The following is a 19806-nucleotide window of genomic DNA, read 5'->3' as shown; positions in this document are numbered from 1 at the left end:
GCAGGTTGGATGTTAAGATCATTTGAAGCTGTGATGATATTGCCATTGGTCGATGTATCATTAACTTGAAGTCTAGCTTGTAGCTGATTGGCATGTCGTCTCCATACACCACGGTCTGTTCGCACAGCATACAGTATGTTACCCAGCTTGTTAATTATCGTTCCAGGTATCCACTTAGGTCCAGAGCTATAGTTCCTTGCATAAACCAAAGAGTCTACTTCATACCGTGATGATGTAGAAGATGCTTGACCTGGTGAAAGAGTTTTCTTGTTCTGAATTGGTTTCAGCAAGGTCAGAGTATTTCTCGGCTGTCGTCCATGTAGAACTTCAGCAGGTGATTTCCAGTTCAAAGAGGGATGAGGCAAACATCTGTAAGTGGTTAAAAACAGTTGTACGGCAGTCTTGATTTTCTCCCCTCCTGCACAATTCTTCTCTACAGATTGCTTAAGAGTCTGGACAAATCTCTCCGCTTCTCCATTCGATGCAGGATGGAATGCGGGAGATGTTATATGTTTAATGCCATGCATGGTGCAGAACTGGTCAAATTCATTTGACACGAATTGTGGGCCATTATCCGTAACAATAGTCCGAGGAAGACCTTCATGTACAAAGATCTGTCGTAGCACACCAATTGTGTCCTTAGAAGTAGTTTTTCCTACATCTAGCATAGCAACGTACGGATATCGGGAATGTGCATCTACACAAACCAACCACATCTGACCTTTAAAAGGTCCTGCATAATCCAAATGAATTCGTTCCCATGGTAGTTGGGTGGACGGCCAACTTTGGTAAGTCTTGGCTGGGTCATTAGCACAGAATCGGCAAGGTTCACAAGCTTTGAATAGCTGTTCTATGTCTGCATTGATGCTAGGCCACCATGCGTATCGACGAGCAAGCTGTTTTACTCTTTCTACACCCCAGTGTGATGTATGCAGCAAGTCTAACACTTTACTCTTCAGAGCCTGTGGAATGACAACTCTAGTAGTGCCATCACGTTGCAAAAGCACAGCCTCCCCATGAACAAAAAGAGACTCCCTCATATTCCAATATGGCCGCAAATGTTCATAGCTAGCTGTAAGCTTACTGGGCCAAAGGCCATTCAGTATCCACTCTTTCACTATCTGTAGTGATGTGTCTTTCATGGTTTCTTGTTTAACAGCCTCATCGTCAAGGGGACCATGATCGAGCTCCTCTTGTATAATGGGTGAGACCTCAATGCTCTCCTTCTCTTCATCATAGTCAAACTTCGGGTCTGCCCCTATAGGTAACCTGGACAAGCCATCTGCATTGCCGTGCTGTAGGTTTGTACCTGATGTCATACTGATAAGCCATCAGTGTGAGGGCCCATCTCTGCAGTCGCTGAGCTGTTAAAACGGGGATATTCTTTTCTGGTGAAAACATGGCAACCAGGGGTTTATGATCAGTAATGAGCGTGAAACGTCTCCCATATAGATACTGTCTAAATTTAGTCACTCCATAGATGATAGAAAGCGCTTCTTTCTCTATCTGTGAGTAATTCTTTTGGTGCACGCTCAATGTATTTGATGCATGTGCTAGTGGTCTTTCAGCTCCATTTTCCTCTTGTAGGAGTACTGCCCCAATTCCATAGTTAGATGCGTTTGTTGCTAGAACCAGCGGTTTACTCTGGTCAAAATGGGTAAGTTTGGTAGCCTTGATGACACTTTCCTTAAGAACATGGAAGGCCTTGTCACACTCGTCAGTCCAGTCAAACTCGACATTTTCACGAAGAAACTTGTAGAGGGGGGCTGCTTTGCTAGAAAGGTCAGCAATGTATGAGCCATAATAGTTGATCTTGCCCAAAAACGCCTGTAGCTGTTGTAAGTTCTGTGGTCGTGGAAGCTGTTCAATAGCCTCTATTGCAGAATTCGAGAGAGTCTTGCCGTTCTTGTCTATTATGTGACCTAGGTATTCAACAGCATTCTTAAAGAACTCGCATTTCTCTCTTTGTATGCGAAGCCCATACTCCTGAAGTCTAGCTAAGAGTTTGTCGAAGTTAGACCAGTGCTCACTCTCACTGCTACCAGTGACAATCAGATCATCCAAGTATGCTGCAACTCCAGGTAAGTCAGCAATCATTGAGTCCATGCATCGCTGAAACTGTGCAGGGCTTGATGCCAATCCAAAACACATCCTGTTGTAGCGAAACAAACCACATTGAGTGTTGATGACACACAACTTCTTTGCATTATCATCTAACTCTAGTTGCAAGTAGGCATCTGCCAGGTCTATCTTGGAAAAGTGTACCCCACCTCTCAACTTCTCTAGCAACTCTTCAAGGCTTGGTAATGGGTGTTGATCAATTGATATTTGTTGGTTCAACATCTTGAAATCACCACATATACGCACTCTTCCATTTGGTTTAGAAACTGCTACTATTGGAGCAGCATAATCACTAAAGTCCACATGTTCCAAAACACCAGCTTTAACTAATCGATCTAGCTCTTCTTTTACAGCTTGGCGTCTAGAGAATGGCACTACACGAGGTTTAGAAAAGCTTGGTGTGCTTCCTGGTTTCAAGCGTACTGGTACTTCTACCTTTTTACATCGGCCAAGACCTGTCTTGAAGACATCAGAGTACTTAGAGGAGAGTGCAGCGATTTTGTCCCTAAATCCAATAGGGTTACTTCCTGTGACAGTACAGGTAACATCACAACTACCCTGTGTCAATATAGCTAGCCCCTGCTGAGAGAGACCAAATTTGTCACTTCCATCTAGACCAAAAAGGTTTGAGCCTTGTGTTGTGTTTACAACAAGAAGTTTGAGATTTTGTTTTTCCACATCTCCTACCTTCACACTAACTGAACATTGTCCTTTAATCTGTAACTCACTCTGCCCATATGCTTTAAGATGGGTACTGACAGGTAAGAGGGGGGGGGGGGGTGATCCAAGACTTTGGTAGCCTTGCAAATCAACTATAGAGCAAGTAGCCCCTGTGTCCCATTGAAACATTGCATCATGAAAATTGACAACAGTTTTGATCCAAACCTTTTTATTGACTCGTTGGAAAAGATTATCTGAAACTACATGTACTGAATGATAAGGTTCACTTGCATCAGTGAGCACACTTAACACAGAGTTTTTAACTGTCCTAGCAGACTGTTCTGTCTGACTTTGTGCTGCTGTCTTAGCCATACAGACAGCCTCAATGTGACCTTTGACCTCACATTTCCTGCAGACAAATGCTCTGCAGGGACAATTTTTTCTGTCATGTTTAATGTAACAGCTAGGGCAAGACTTCAACATACCTGTGTTCTTTGCATTAGCTTGTTGCTTTCCAATGGTTTGTTGACCTCGGCGTGATCTTTGCTTGTACTGGCCTGACATTTTGTTTACTGTGTCTTCAATAGCTGGAGAAGTTGTCTCCCCCTTGAGAATTTTATCGGTCTCCGTTGTCTTGATGAATGCTGTAGCCTTCTTAAGAACATCATTAATAGAGGGATCAGCATCAAGTAGACACTGGCGACGTACATCAGCATGTGGCGTCTCTTTAATGATTATGTCACGAATTTGTTCATCAACATAACTAGTGCCACAGCCTGTGCTTTTGCACGTGAAAGCACAGTGCCGTGCGAGTCCACGAAGTTCTGCAGCCCAATCAACATAGGACTGACCAGTCTTCATCTTACATTGAGAAAATTCAAATCTTGCTGCCTGAACATGTATGGTATCTGCAAAGTGTTAATTAAGTTTCTCCGACAACTCAGTAAATGACTTGCTTGTAATATCCTCTGCGCCAAATAAGTTTGACAACAAGTCGTATGTCTCAGCTCCTACCCAAGATAGTAAGCATGCTCGTTTCTGACTGTCATCTACCACCCGATACACATTAAAGTGCTGATTGAAACGTTGAAGGTAATGGTTCCATTTTTCTTTACCCCTGTCGTATGCTTCAAACTTGGGTATGGCGACAGCTACTGGTATTGATGCAGCACTATCACTCTTGGTAGCTTCAAACAAGGAGATAAACCGCTTCTGTAGATCAGCGTTTTGCTGCTGGAGCTGTTGTTGCTGTTTTTGCATAGCATCGATCAAAGCTTTTATGTTAGGATCCATAGCAAGACAATAGAAAAATGCTGGCTGTGAGTCCACAATGTTCATTCCTGACACCAGTTGTTGTATTGTAGTTGTTGTATTGTATTATCACGATAAGTCTTGTATCACAGAAAACACAGCTAACAGGTAAGAAGCACATAAAGGAACTGACTTAGTTAGCAAGCCCATAGCTATGGGTTATTAGACAATTATGCGATTATAGCATAGCTAAAAGAAAGCTGACTGCACAGCTAATATGTAACACTATAAACACAAAGAGAATGACGACAAATGAGATAATGGCTAGAAAAGTTACAGTATAGGAAACACTCAATTTTTCACGCATGATTATACTGACCAATAAAAAAACCAATGTTCAAAAAGGACACTAAGCACCAAATGACTCATTGTGGTGAGTGGATTATGCAAACGGATAAGGTATTATCAGTCAGAATATTAAATTGTTGGGAAATGAGGATTGGCCTGTAAATTGAAACCACTTGACACTAAAACAGATCTTGTACAATTGCTAGATTTTTTAGAAAGAATAGAAAAGACGGTGAAGGCCAAAGTAGATGCACTTGTGTTCTTTTGCAGATTTTACTAAGACAAAGTTGTTTGGCGATCAGAGTGCGGGACTGCCTCCAGGTGTCAAAGTAATATTGGGAACAAATCCACCCATTCTTGACAGCTACCATGCCTTTATAAATGATGAAATTATGGAGATGGTTCTCAGTGATACAAAAAGTTGAGAACTGGACAGCGATTACCAAACAGGATCTCGAACGAGTCTTTGCTCTAGTGATGATCATGGGCATCATATGGAAACCGTCTCTAAAGGTACGTATATCGGTCAACCGATCCAAAACAAGCCAGCCCACTATTCAACCAAGTAATGTCATGCGACAAGTTTTTAGAACTTCAAGCACTACCTTTTGTAGATGACTCTATTCTGTTTACAGAACGCAACAACAAAAAAGCAATATTAAAAAAACTAAACCGTCGCTTTGCTGTTGTTTACAAACCCGGTCCAAAAATTTGCATCGATATAACATTTTAATATAAAGGAAGACTGATTTTTAAACAGTACATGCCAAAAAAAAAGCAAGCATGGTTTGGGTTGAGAGGCTACGCGCTGGCTGAGAACAGCACAGGCTACATTTGCAAATACTCCCTCTATATTGGTAAACATGGGGGAATTCCAATATCAACCAGGGTGTTGCGCACACTGTTGTGGTTGACATGATGCAGGGTATGCTGAACCTAGGTCACTATTTTGTTATGGACAACTGGTATTCCAGCCCAGCCCTTATGAAAGAATTGTATGAAAAAAGCATGTATGCAGACGGGACATTGGGCTCTATTAGAAATGTGCCAAAGACATAAAAAAAGCATCCGTATCAGCCACTCAAAAAAGGTGAAGCGCAATACTTTACATGTCCACCAGTTTTGATTGGATGTTGGGTATATAGAAATTTTGGTATCAGGTCATTTACCCCCTGGCCGCTTACCCCCCGGCCATATAACCCCGATCATTCACTCCCTGGTCATATACCCCACTAGGCTATATACCACCAGGTCAATTACCCCCCCAGGTCAATTACCCCCTCCCCATGATATCTTTGAAGAGTGTCCACTAAGCACTAATTATAAGTGCAATATCATTGATCATAGATTAGATTCTTTGAAATTGAACTTGTAAGGAATTTAGACAGTTTTTTATTCTTTTGATTCAATGAGTACAGATGTCAACCAAGAATGGGTTGCATAATAGACCAGCTCATAGTACATATCAAAGTTGCTCAATACCCTTGATGCCGAGGTGGATAGATTTTTTGAAGCAGAACTTGTAAAGAACTAAGACAGTTAATGCATGCATATATAAGTTGAAAAATGTGTTGTACCTTCAGTATCATAAATTTATCATGGAGTTCATCACTAGTACTAAAAGAGGTTCGAAGTTCGTGTATGAAAGATTCATATATGTGAAGCAGAAAAATTTAGCAAATGGAGTTGTGTCATATGAGTGTGAAATGAGACGGAATAATAAACAATGCAAAGCTAAATTGAAAGTGAAAGGTAAAGAAGTTATTGGGAAGACCAATGAACACACACCGTTTCTATTGGTAGTCCAGAGGCTCTGAAACTGTGTCAGTCAGTTAAAAGACGTGCTCTTAACACTGAGGAAACTGCCCAACAAATTATCACTCAAGAATTTGAAAACACATGTATATCCGAGCAAGCTTCTACACATCCCAGCCATTCACACTATACGCAGAGGAATACGCAGATATTGCCAGCATGCGGGCAACTCACACCCAGTTTCCCAGACCCCTGAGGAGATTGTCATTCCTGAAGAATACAAAGTAACATCACATGGAGAAGATTTTCTATTGTATGATGGAGGTGATAATGAAAACCGTATACTACTCTTTTCGACACGAAGAAATCTCCAGGTTTTCCAAACTTCATCTCACTGGTTCTGTGATGGTATATTCAAGGTTGTCTAACGTGTCTTCTATGAGCTATTCACAATTCATGCACTTACTGCAGATCGCATTCTACCCTGTGTGTATGCTCTACTACACTACAACAGCAAACAACATACGAGAATCTCTTTTGACAGATGAACGCATTGAACCTGGAATTATCTCTCACGTCTATAATGATAGACTTTGAAAATGCTATTAGAAATGCACTTCACATTGTATTCCCCGATACTACAATACAAGGATGCTTTTATCATCTATCACAGGCAATCTACAGGGAAGTTTAAAATGAAGGCCTCCATGTCCAATATCAGAATGATGTAGATATAAATATGTGTATCCGTTCTATGGCAGCTCTCACATTCGTGCCTGTGAATGACATTGTGGAATCATTTGAGACATTTTCAGATAACATACTTGAAGTCACCTAACCAGTTGTGGACTATTTTGAAGACACGTACTTTGGGCGACAACAACGTTGAGGTTGATGTGAACCGAGATTTTCTCACACAATGTGGAGTATTCATGAAAGAGTTGTTAACAACTTGCCTCGCACAAACAATAATGTTGAAGGATGGCACAGACACATGCAAGCAAACATCAGTGCCTACCATCCCAACTTCTGGCATTTCTTGCTCAAACTTTGTAGAGAGCAAGCACTAAATGAAGTCGCCATCAATCAAATGATAGCTGGTGAGCCAGCACCAACACAAAGGCCAAAATATCGAGCTATATCGCAAAGACTACAGACAATGTTGCTGACTATGATAATAGACCAATTAATGAATTCTTACGTAGTATAGCACACAATATTCAAATGTAACTTCATGATTGTCTAAAAATAAATGCCCATATATGTACACGTTTTGCAAATACATGTAAATTACTGTGTTTGTATTAAAATACAATTTTGTGATTAGTTTGTAAATAAATGCATTTATTTTTAGGTGGATTGTTAATTATTCATTATTAACTACTAATTAAACCATGACAAATTAGCAAGTGGTTCATGTGATTTAAACCAAAAAACAACTGATTTAAGTTAAACTGTATTATGTGGGAGTAATTGACCTGGGAGTAATTGACCTGGGGGTATATAGCCTAGGGGGGGTATGGGTAAATGAACGGGGGTATATGGACAGGGGATAAGTGACCTAAAATCGAAATTTCATTCTCTTCTGTTAAAATTATCACGACTTTGAGGTCATGGAGTTGGATCGACAAACGTATAATGACAGGCTATTTAGGAAGCCAGCTCCAATACTCAATAACAACAAAAAATGGGAGGTGTTGACTTGGCAGACCAGATGTTAACGTATTACCACATTGAAAGATCAATAAAGTGGCATAAAAAACTTTTTTTTCTCTGTTGGACATATCGATTCACAATTCACCGGTAATCTATCGGAACCTCACAAGATCAGGTATAACCAGCCTGAAATATTGCTTGGAGTAAGTTGAGCAGCTACTTACTGCATCACGCAGGTTACAATACTAATTGTCGAGGAGATGCAGTTGACCCCCCTTGCTCCATCAATAGTTTAGCTAAACTGAATAGTACTGACCGCTATCCATCCTTGAACAAATGTTCCGAACAGCCTGGGAGGGTGAAATTCAGAACATGCAAAATGCGTAGCAGAGCAACTACAAGCGATCGGAGCCAATTAGCAGAAAGCAAAAAGAAACCAAACATCGTTGTATAGAGTGTAGCCACATCCCATTGTGCCCAGCATTTTGTTTTAAATTAAGGCACACTAAGAAAAACTATAGTTCATCCATCTAGACATTTGCAAATACATGTACAACTGCCCCCATGGTTTTATGAGATATTATGATTTATAAACCTTTATTTTCTACTTCTTTTGATACACATTCTTTTTGGAGTCGAAGATAAGTGAATAGTATAGTATTGGTGAAACCATCTGTAAGCTTTCTACCAGAGCTAATAGGATGAGATACTATATTAAATTACTGCATTACATTTATTTAGGAATTTTTGCCTTGCCTGATATCGATAAAATACACTTAATACCAGCAAAACATTTGGTTGGGAGCAATGATCTGGCAATTGTGTTCACTTAATCTGATGCATAGAAACCTTTAGTGTCTTTTATTTTACTGGGTGAAGATTGATTCCCCTTATAAAGTTGCATCGCCATTTGTAGTGCTCAGAAGATCTGTAATCTGTATGTTTATTTGACTTTTTAAGTGTTGGGTAAAACATGGAGTTAAGGTGGTGATATGTAAGCCAAGGCGGTGGCCATGGTCTGCCATGACCTGACATTGGTACACAGTATCATATAAATGTCGATTTTGCTGCTTATTGGTGCTATGTATACACAAAATTTAATTTACGTGGTAATAAGAAGAAACCCTGATAGTAATGCATTCCTGACACTGCACATCTTTGCTACTGTTGCGCCATCTATCTGATACTCAACCCAACTAAAACGATAAATTTATCCATAATACAATATTCAGTATGAGATAAGCTATTTGTTTTCAAGTCAAATCAAATAGCTACACTACACATATTGCGTGGTGGGGTGGAAGCACGGTTTTCTCCCCCTCCAACAGAGCCCGCCCAGACTAACGCACAGCCATTATGCCTATTTTCTACCTATGTTGCCATCTTGGGGTTTTTTAAGTTCTCTGTATTCCTAGTTTAAAAATACAAAACCAAATCATTGCATTCCACGGTGAACTATTATTTACAGTATTTTCGCTCAATAAAACAAATTGGCCATGTCTTGCTTTACAGTTATGAATGCCCAATATCTATGATGACAATAAGCGGGTCAGGCACTGGGCAGCCTATTCATGGCATTGACTAATGAAAACAAGGGAGACATTTTCAAATAATCATTGTAGAATTAAAGCTGGCAATGGTTATTTTGAACTTGACGCTGTTAAAGCGATCACCTAGTAGGATACACAACACAATGGACAACTATTCAGATAATTCCCAAACATATCGTAGTGACGACATAGACAATATTCAAGCAAGTAACTATGAAGAGCTTGCACCATCCATGCCATCACACTTTCTGCAGTCATTTGGAGAATCAATTGTGAAAGCCTGCCATCGTGAGTTTGTATAACATACAACATGGCAATATTTAGCCAAAAATCTATCGTAAATGTCATACTAATGTTTTTGCAACCAAGCAATGTAAAACTCCTGAGAACTACATTATTGGATATTACAAAAAGTCATAGAACACAGGCACATTCCTTGGAGCAAAAGCAAAGGTGGCTGTATTGAGATTCTTAAGACTAGATTCCCAAGACTAGACAGTTTTCATATTTTCCTTCACAGGGCCACTTATTCCACACAAGGCCTACTCAAGGAGGGGGCCATTGATTATTTTATCAAAAATATTAAGAGAGCTATGGTGACGATGAAGAAAAAGAGAGCAGGTGTGAATACTCTGCCACCCAAAAAGGCAAAACTGAACTGGTATGCTCCTTGAATTCAAATTTGTTGTCAAATATGGAAGTTATGGGTTTCACTCGATTAGCCTATCATACATATGCATATATTGATTATTTCTTCCGGATTGCATATTTGCATGTAGCTCATTGAAACACACATTGATACAACACAGAAAATCACAACAATATTTTGAGATATATAAATTTCAGCAGCAACAAACATGAAAGATCTGGATTCACTCAATGAAGAGAGCAAGAAACTACTGGGGAAACATTTACCGAGAGAACTCAACTTCTAAAGGAGAACATGGACATAACCAAATTCGTTGAGGCATGGACACACCTGACAAGAGGCTTTGCAATGGTTGGTACTTTAGGTTTTTGTCTTATTATGTTGTAGTCTGTTTGAATGGACTGCCCATTGTTTCTAATGATGTACTGTTCGATGGCACGAGGAGGAGGCAATTCCCACTCCTTTCAAATGGACTCAATCTGATGCACCAACCTTCTGATTGTTTTATGGGTGCAATTGTAGTATTCATACTAATGATATAGATAATCAATTCAAAGACAGCTTCACCATACATATCGTATGGTGCGACCATATATAGTCGCACCATACATACCAGCCCAACTATTTGCCAGTAGCCTTGAATTAATAATTGTCATTTGATTAAACAGATTGAGTACGAGTTTAGACTAATCATTGGTTTGGAGACTGATGTTGCCAATGCAGATGACTTTACGGATATGGTTATGATCATGACAAAGAAGAAAGGTATGTTGAGAATCATGGCATCCACGGTTATAACTCTATACTCACTCCTACAAGCGATATCCTAAATTAGTTTTAATCTGTTACATAGACTATAATCATCACCCAACCCTACCTACCCACATCACTATATTACTAGTTGTAGCATAGTTTACTTAAGAATTGTATTATAATAATCACCCAACATTTAACACAGAGTTAGATAACTCCTAATCATTAACCCCACCTACCCACATCACTATATTACTAGTTGTAGCTTAGTTTACATGAGCTATAAGTTATGACTTGTTTTATTATCATTACCCAACCCTTAACACAGAATTAGACAACTCCTAATCATTAACCCTACCTACCCATATCACTATATTAATAGTTTTAGCATAGTTTACATGAGCTATTGATTATGACTTGTATTATTATCATCACCCAAACCTTAACACAGAGCTAGATAACTCCTAATCATTAACCCTACCTACTCACATCCCTATATTACTAGTTGTAGCTTAGTTTACATGAGCTATTAGTTATGACTTGTATTATTATCATCTCCCAACCCTTAACACATAGTTGGATAACTCCTAATCATTAACCCTACCTACCCAGATCACTATATTAATAGTTTTAGCATAGTTTGCATGAGCTATTGGTTATGACTTGTATTATTATCATCACCCAAACCTTAACACAGAGCTAGATAACTCCTGACCGTAAACATAGAGTTAGATAACTCCTAATCATAAACCCCACCTACCCACATAATTGTATTACTAGTTGTAGCTTAGTTTACATGAGCTAGAGGTTTACATCATCTTCCATCATCATGTTAGATGACTACAACAGCACATATAAAAACTACAGTTTTATTTATCCATAAAACTAAGAATTTACCTTTGTGATCTTATAGGTGACAAGCTTGAGGATATAAAGAAATGTGTTTTGAGGGGCAAGTCGGCAGCCACCAGCCTGTTAATGGAGAGACTTCCGCAAAGTATCTTGGATGATACCAGCATTGGAGCAATTGTATTGACAAAGGCATAGGGATGCATCTACCTGGTTCTGCCAACGGAAGCAGTGTTACCGATGGCAACTGAGGTAGATGCATTTCTGGCCTATGTTAAGTGTTTGCTTGTGTTTAACCAGAGGTACCACACCCAAGCCCATTCATCAGTTGGGGTTCTGGTGGAACATCTGTTACGGCTGCCCTCATCATAGATGACAACAATCTCTGCATCGCAGAGGAGACTTCTTCAAATGATGGGGGATAGTCAGTAACAGTTTCTCTAGAACTCCAACTGATGGTGTCTTGGTTGGTATCGCTAGTACTCAATTAATAGATTTTCTCTTTTATATTTAAAAACATTTACATGTAAACACATCATCGCAAAACAGTTCATTTTTAAACCTTTTCTATTCATATTATAGCTTTAATGTTACCATATTATATTATGCTTATACATTTAATCAACATTAGTATTTCATGGAAATACAAATAAGACATTCAGAGTAACTAACTCATCCAAGTGTGTAATTGTCTTCTCCTGGTATAAAATTACAATTTTATTGTGATTTAAAAATGATAGTACCATGAGTGAACAGGGAGCATCCATAGTGACACAGCAAGAAATCACAAAATGATTTAGTTTTGGTTATTTCCACAAAAGGCATACCTGTACAACAACTCAACTAGCAATCAATATATGATTTAAGAGGCACTAGCATACTGCACAACAACTCAACTATCAATCATTATATCATTTAAGAGGCACTAGCATACCTGTACAACAACTTAACTATCAATCATTATATGGTTCAATAGCCACAGTATGCGTTGGCATTGGTAAATCATTATTAAATGCAATTAAATCAAATTTTGAGTAGTTTTGTCACCCTGAATTTAGATTTACTAATAATTTAAAATCCAATCAAAATTTCTCTCTGTGTACATGTACATATGGAACCTAGCTACAGACATGTTAAACAAGCGACCCCCATTCCGACATATCGACAAAACCTTTGAAAATTATTGTGCAAAATGAGGTGAGATAGAATCTAATTTGGAAAACATGAAAAACTCCACCACATAGCAGCAGAAAATGCATAGCACACGGAGAACGTAATGACTCACACGAACAAAATGACTGTAGCAAGACCATCGACCTAAGAACCAGAGCATTTACTCTTACAGCTAAACCAATCAACTCAAAATATTGCTGTAAATCTTCTGTATTAGCTTCATCTCATTGCAAATCAACCACTCAAGCAATTAGAAACCAAAGCTCTCATGGCCGCTTACCAAATAAAACTCAAAGCTTCAGAGGAAGCTCCAGGCACCAGATATGCAAACGCAGAGCCAAAACTACAACCGCGATAGTTTTAACAGCAAAAACAATTTTGGTAAAAATGCAGAGTATCGCATGCTTCAGGTCAAATATGAAGCTATTGTAGCTCAGATAGAGGCAAGTTTTTGCCCATGGACTGGAGGAAAGATGCTGTCTCCCTGATTAATTTGCCCTCAATTCATGTGAATTCAATCGGAACAACAATGTCATCAAACGGTATAGCTGTACCTGCCAATATACCTTCCAACTATGATATAAATGTGAACGTACCAAATACATAATACCCAATGCTTACAAATACATAACATACCTGTGATCGCAATTATTGCTGCACCTTCAATGCCGCAACAACCACATCAGACTTACAACACCAATGTCTTACAACCACAAACTGCTCATCTGTTTGTTCCCTGATACCTCCTTCCAAGCATCTGTGTGATATCTACTTACTGTTAGCCTATTTCGCTCAGACAGGCTTTTCATACAACTGAACTTTAGCCTATCCAAGTGTCAGTATTTTTTGGTGATCCTCTTGAGCCTTTAGATTATAAGGTGACATCAGACGACCTGCTTGAGAGTGGTAGCCACACCCGCTACATCAGTTGGTGCTCTTTCAACAATAAATAGGAGATAAAGCAAAGTATGCAGATGCAAAGCTTCCCAAATTGGTAAACAATGGGCCTTTCAAGAAACCAAACATAGACTAGACAATAAGTATGGCAGACTCCATATACTCACCAGAGCATATGGAAATCAGCTAAAGCAGTGGCCCCCTTATCAAAAACATGACCATAAGGCACCGAGCCAGCTGGTAAATTTTATTGAGTCATGCGAAACAGCTAAGACGACTTCTTGAACTATACTTCTTAAATGGCTGGTGTAAAAATGAAAGAATGCTCTTGACGTTGTCTCTCTTAGTCAGCAAACGCTGGGTTGAGACAGCTACTCAAATAGAATCAACAACCCACAAATTTCCATCCATATATCACTTCATTCATTTCATGTGTAAGAAAGAAAGTGGGCATAGCAAGCAACCACCCAGTATTGAATCACCCAGGCAGACATGTTTCCACACAACATGGTGGATTACTTGGAAAAGCTCATCCTAAACCCTTGCAAAAGGGATATGGATTCAAACTGCTACCGTAAGTCCTCATGCTCAAGCCGCGCGGCTTGTGCTCGCAAACAGATGACTCACGAAGGAAAAAATAATCCTGTGGTATTTAGCCGCCCTTACCAACAAGCCGCATATGCCCACAGACCGCGGCTAACAACTGAGGTTGTGTCGTCCTTGACCCCTTTGGGAACGAGTGTCGAGACGGGTTTTGCTCTACCCCGTCTTCTTGAATAAGAAAACAGGCTACATCAGTACGTGTGACAAGAATTTTCTTTTATTTCCAAGTTCGAACTAAAAACCCTGAACCCTTGCATCAAGAACTTACTTGACATGTCTCAGCTAAATTTTTATTGCGCTGTTAGATGGTTTATAGGTTGCACTGTAGGTTTTTCGTGAAGGTTTAGCACTAGTGGACATGGTTGTATCAAGTTAATGAGTTCAGTCTTGCTGCTACTAACGATGTTAAATAACTGAACGCCTGTGGCTTGCTGCAATTTGTTTAATGTGGTGAGTTTTGCACTCAGTTTAGTCCATAGTCTCTGCTTTGATGTCAGCAGGTATTACCACGCTTCCAACCACTTGTCTCTCACTCGTGTGTCACGAATTCATCTCTGAAAATAAACGAGTAGGTCGCCAAAACCCCGTACATAGAAGCAGGGTCAAGTGGGGTAAGTACACCATCGAAAAAGGGTAATTCAATTTCACAGTCTTACTGCTTTGCTTTAACTAAACACTTGAGTCTCATAATGGTCATTGTGAAACTCCAGAATGTTCTGAGCAATAATATCAGCACTAGAAGACTGTTAATTAAATATCATTGCTTTATATGAAGCGCTAAAAATGTATGTTTAGGTGGTGCATTTACCACGTATACAGGGGTAAGTGCACCACCTAGCTCTCTTCGCCATTGTTATGCATTGGTTGATAAACAGAAGCAAATGCACCAAATTGCTGATATTGAAATTATATAAAATTCAATGGAAATAGGAAAAAAAATTATTTTTGAGCTTGTACCACACCATTGAAATATTGATCGTATTGAACATTAAAATTTTAAAAATTAGCAATTCTATACCATTGCAATGCAAGTGACCAGTTTCCCTCAAGTGAACCACAAATTTGACATAAACTAACTCAAAAGTATAACAAGAAAGACTATAGAGATTGGGAGAACTTGCAATGAAACTGAACTGTCATTTTTGATGGGGAACTACATGTGTGCTGGGTGGTGCACTTGCCCTGCCTCTGCTATATGTTAAGGTGCACATAGGTTAATGTGCACTACATAGGTGCACTTGCCCCTGTCTCTAAAATTATCAGGGACAAGTGCACCACCCCAGTTAAAATAATACAAAATTATTTGTTTGGATTTAAACAATAAAAAAAGTATTCTATGGATAAAAACCAGTTACACTCAATAGATAGCCAAAACGAATATCCACTAAAATGAAAGTTATAAAATTATCAGTACACAGCTCTAGATTTAAAGCCAACTACTTAAATAGTGCATTCACGTTTTTGTTGCTCACTTCACAAAAAATTTGAAATCAAGCATGCAGGGACTATAATAGCTTCCCGTGGTGGATCATGGGTAATAGTCCTGCAACTCGGAGACAGCTATGCAGTGATTGGCTGATAAAATATCAACAGCTGGTGCACTTGCCCCAATGGTGCACTTACCCCACATGACTACATATCATAAGTTCGGTTCTATGGTTATAGCAGAGACTACATTTATCGAGAAGCCGCCCTGAGCCCAACGTAAGTTTTAAAAGTTTGGCCTTTAGTTGCGGTCTGTGACCTTGAACCAAAAGCCGCGCCTAACGACAAGCCGCGCGGCTTGAGCATGAGGATTTACGGACACCGTGCATTAGAAAAGCTGGGATATGGCCAGTGAGCTCAGACTCATTCACAGATGAAGATTTTTTAGGAGCAATTGTCACAGATAGAGCTGACCCTAATGATAAAAGCAACTAAAATGTTGACTGCTGAGTTGAGTGACAGTACAGCAAATTGAATCTCTGCCTCAGCTAAACCAGTTACAGCTGCCAGTCCTACTATTCTTTATTTAAAAGAAATAAAACAACCTCTGAAAGCCTGGACAAAAAAAATCCCGAGGCAGATCACAACGAAGCAAGTCCTTGGTACATACTGATAAACCAGTAAAAGATCAACTGATGACTGAGGATTTACTACAAAGACAGGTAGGTTTACCTGAAATAGTCTTTATTACCGTTTAAAAATTCCTGTATAAAAATGATTTCACCAAAGTGGTTCATGTTAGACTATACCAAAATTTGTCATGTTTTGGCAGATAGAATAAACAAAAAGAGAAATCATGGAAGAGTGTTGACCCGGAAGGAAGAAGAGTAGTGAAGTTGACAAGACTAATGCTCCGGTGTCAGACAGTAACATTGCGCTTGAGGCTTGTACAAATGAGAAGAATATGATGAACGCAGACATTGTTGTCAAATAGTGCAGCACAAGATGTGGCGCATTATGCGAGACTCGCAGACTAGAATATGCAGTAGAGAATGCTCTGAAGGATGTTTCTTCTTGTATTGCAACCAAGATCTTTTTGGAGAACTTATACTCAATGTATTCCGTCTCAAAAAAAAACAAACAAAAATAGCTGACATCGACTTACTGAAAATAGATAAAACATTTAATATTCAATGGCTCACCTATAGTGTACAAACTGTGAAGGCTGTTTGGCAGAGTTTCAAACACTTTTTGTCACTTTGCCAAAGGTGCCACTAACACTAGGTCATATGTGTCAAACTCAGGCCCGCGGGCCAAATTTGGCCCGCAGTGTGATTATAATTGGCCCGCGAGATCATATCAAATGTGCATTAGAGCTGGCCCGCGGTATATACTGTGCCGCTAATACTACAAATCCCATAATGCTTTGCTAGTATTTTGCCGCGCAGTAAAACCCGGCAAGCGCTCCTTACTTCCGTTTACAGTCAGTCATCCATGCCCCGGTCGCATCGGACAAATTAATAATTTCACCCTCCACAAAAATGGTCAAACGAAAGATAGACAACAGGACCTTCCAAGACAGGTGGGAGGCAAATTATTTGTTCACGACTATAAAGGACAAACCTGTTTGTCTTGTGTGCGGAGCTAGCGTGGCTGTAATAAAAGAATGTAACATAAGAAGACACTATGAAACGAAACATTATGAAAAGTACAAGGACCTGGACCTAAAGCAGAAGCTGCAAAAGGTGGAGGAGATGAAAAGAAGTCTGGCTTGCAGGCAGACCTTGTTCACGAAAGCAAAATCAAAAAGTGAAGCTGCTGTAAAGGCCAGCTTTATTGTGGCAGCAGAGATCGCAAAATCAGCCTGGCCCTTCAGTGAGGGAGAGTTTGTCAAAAAGTGCATGGTCAAAGTTTGCGACATCGTGTGCCCAGATAAGCAAGAATTTTTAAACGTGAGCCTGAGCAGAAATACCGTGGCTGAGCGCGTGTGTGAGCTTTCCACTAATCTACATGAACAACTAATAAAAAAGGGAAAAGATTTTATTGCATACTCCCTTGCTGTGGATGAGAGCAGCGACACGTCTGATACTGCCCAGCTGTCAATCTTCATCCGTGGAGTAGACTCGAGCCTGTGCGTCACAGAGGAACTTTTAGGATTAAAATCAATACATGGAACGACCACAGGAAAATATATCTTTGAAGAAGTATCCAAATGTATGACTGAAATGAGCCTGCCTTGGGATAAACTTGTGGGACTGACAACAGATGGTGCGCCCGCAATGTGCGGTCAAAAGAGTGGATTGGTCGGCAGGATTCAGGAGAAGATGCGGGAGGAAAATGCAGGTAAGCTTACAGTTTATCACTGTATCATTCATCAGGAAGCGCTCTGTGGCAAAGCTCTGCAAATGGAACATGTTATGAGCTCTATAAAAGGAGTGGTCAACTTCATAAGAGCCAAGGGTTTGAAGCACCGGCAGTTCAAGTCTTTTCTGGAGGAGTTGGATTCAGAATACAGAGATGTGCCTTATCACACAGAGGTGAGATGGCTAAGCAGAGGGAAAGTACTGAACAGATGTTTTGAGCTGCGCGAGGAAATCTGTCAGTTTATGGAGAACAAAGGGAAGGACACAACAGAGCTGAGAGATGAAAAGTTTCTGTGTGAGCTGGCATTTCTCTCTGACATTGTGAGCCATCTCAATGTGCTTAACCTGCAGCTTCAGGGACGGGGCCACGTCATCACAGACATGTACGCAGCTGTGAGGGCCTTCAAAACTAAGTTGCATCTGTGGAAGACACAGATGGTGCAAGGAAACTTTGGTCATTTTCCGTGCTGCCAAAACATGGCAGCGGAAATTTCTCCTGCCGTGCTGCCTAGCGCACAGTTCGCTGAAAAAATCAACGCGCTCAGCGCCGAGTTTTCCCGGCGATTTGCCGACTTCGAGGCTCAGAAAGGAAGATTTGAACTGCTCAGTAACCCGTTTGCGATCGATGTGGAAAGCGCACCAACCAGCCTCCAAATGGAGCTAATTGAACTCCAATGTAATGACATGCTCAAATCAAAATATGACTCTGTTGGTGCTGCGCAGTTTCCATGTTTCCTCCCCGACACAATGCCTCAATTACGCACCCAAGTTGCTCAGATGCTCTCAATGTTCGGCAGCACATATCCATGTGAGCAACTGTTCTCTATGATGAAGGTGAACAAAACACCTCACAGAAGTCGACTCACTGATGAGCACCTTCACTCCGTCCTGAGGCTTTCCTCAGCTCAGAGCCTGACTCCAGACTTTGACGAACTTGCATCTAAGAAAAGATGCCAGGTATCTGGCTTAGACCAATGTGTAGAGTAAATCAGAGCGTAGCAAACTGAGCTTGAATATATCTGTTTCTTATGCACTTTTTCTACTGCAAGGCATGGTCTGTCAATAGTTGAAATGTTGGATTTTTATCGAATGACATTATTATTTTTGGTTCTGTTGTTGGCTTTGAAAAAGATTTACTTGAAAAAGGAACTGGAAAGGATAAGGGGAGAGACATACTACTTTATTTATTTAAATATGAAATGGATTTCACCGTGTCTTTTATTTCAAATTTAATTTCTCACATTTTTGTAATATAAAGCTTTGGTTGTTCCAAATTCTGTGTTTAAGCAAAACTAAAGTTTGTTTCCATATGAAAAGGTTAAACATTACATATCAGTTGCAGTTAATTTTTCAATAAATATTGACTTTGGCCCATGACTTTACTTCTCTGCTTGATTTTGGCCCACTGTGAATTTGAGTTTGACACCCCTGCACTAGGTGTTCCCAATCAAAACAAGAAACTTTTGAAGGTCTAGCTAAGCATTTGTTACAAATTTAGAACTGATGTGCGATTCTCTTAAAGAACATCTCAAGAGTTGCAAGCAAACTGTCAAAATTAAAAGGTGTTGCTGGCAATGTGCCAGGCTAATAGCAAGTGGTAGGCAACTCTCATCACTTTTCATTGTTTACAAGCTGATTTTTAATACCCGGGCAACACCGGCAGGCACAGCTAGTTGATGATGCATCCCAAACTGTTCTTGAGCTGTCTAATAAAGCAGCAAATCTCTTTGGGATTCTCCCAAAAAGGATTAGG

The 19806-nt window shown here is 39.9% G+C and overlaps 1 protein-coding gene across 1 annotated transcript; it reads left to right on the top strand.

Moving 5' to 3' along the window:
* The first annotated feature begins 17231 nt into the window (after positions 1–17231).
* Positions 17232–19040, top strand: LOC137407006 (general transcription factor II-I repeat domain-containing protein 2-like). Its single transcript, XM_068093608.1, has one exon. The coding sequence runs from the start codon at positions 17232–17234 to the stop codon at positions 19038–19040; it is 1809 nt and encodes a 602-aa protein (XP_067949709.1).
* The last annotated feature ends 766 nt before the right edge of the window (positions 19041–19806 follow it).

The sequence above is a fragment of the Watersipora subatra genome, chromosome 10, assembly GCF_963576615.1.
Source record: "Watersipora subatra chromosome 10, tzWatSuba1.1, whole genome shotgun sequence".
In the NCBI taxonomy this organism is placed as follows: Eukaryota; Metazoa; Bryozoa; class Gymnolaemata; order Cheilostomatida; family Watersiporidae; genus Watersipora; species Watersipora subatra.
The sequence above is the reverse complement of the archived record's forward strand: the minus strand, read 5'-3'. Positions and strand labels throughout refer to the sequence as shown.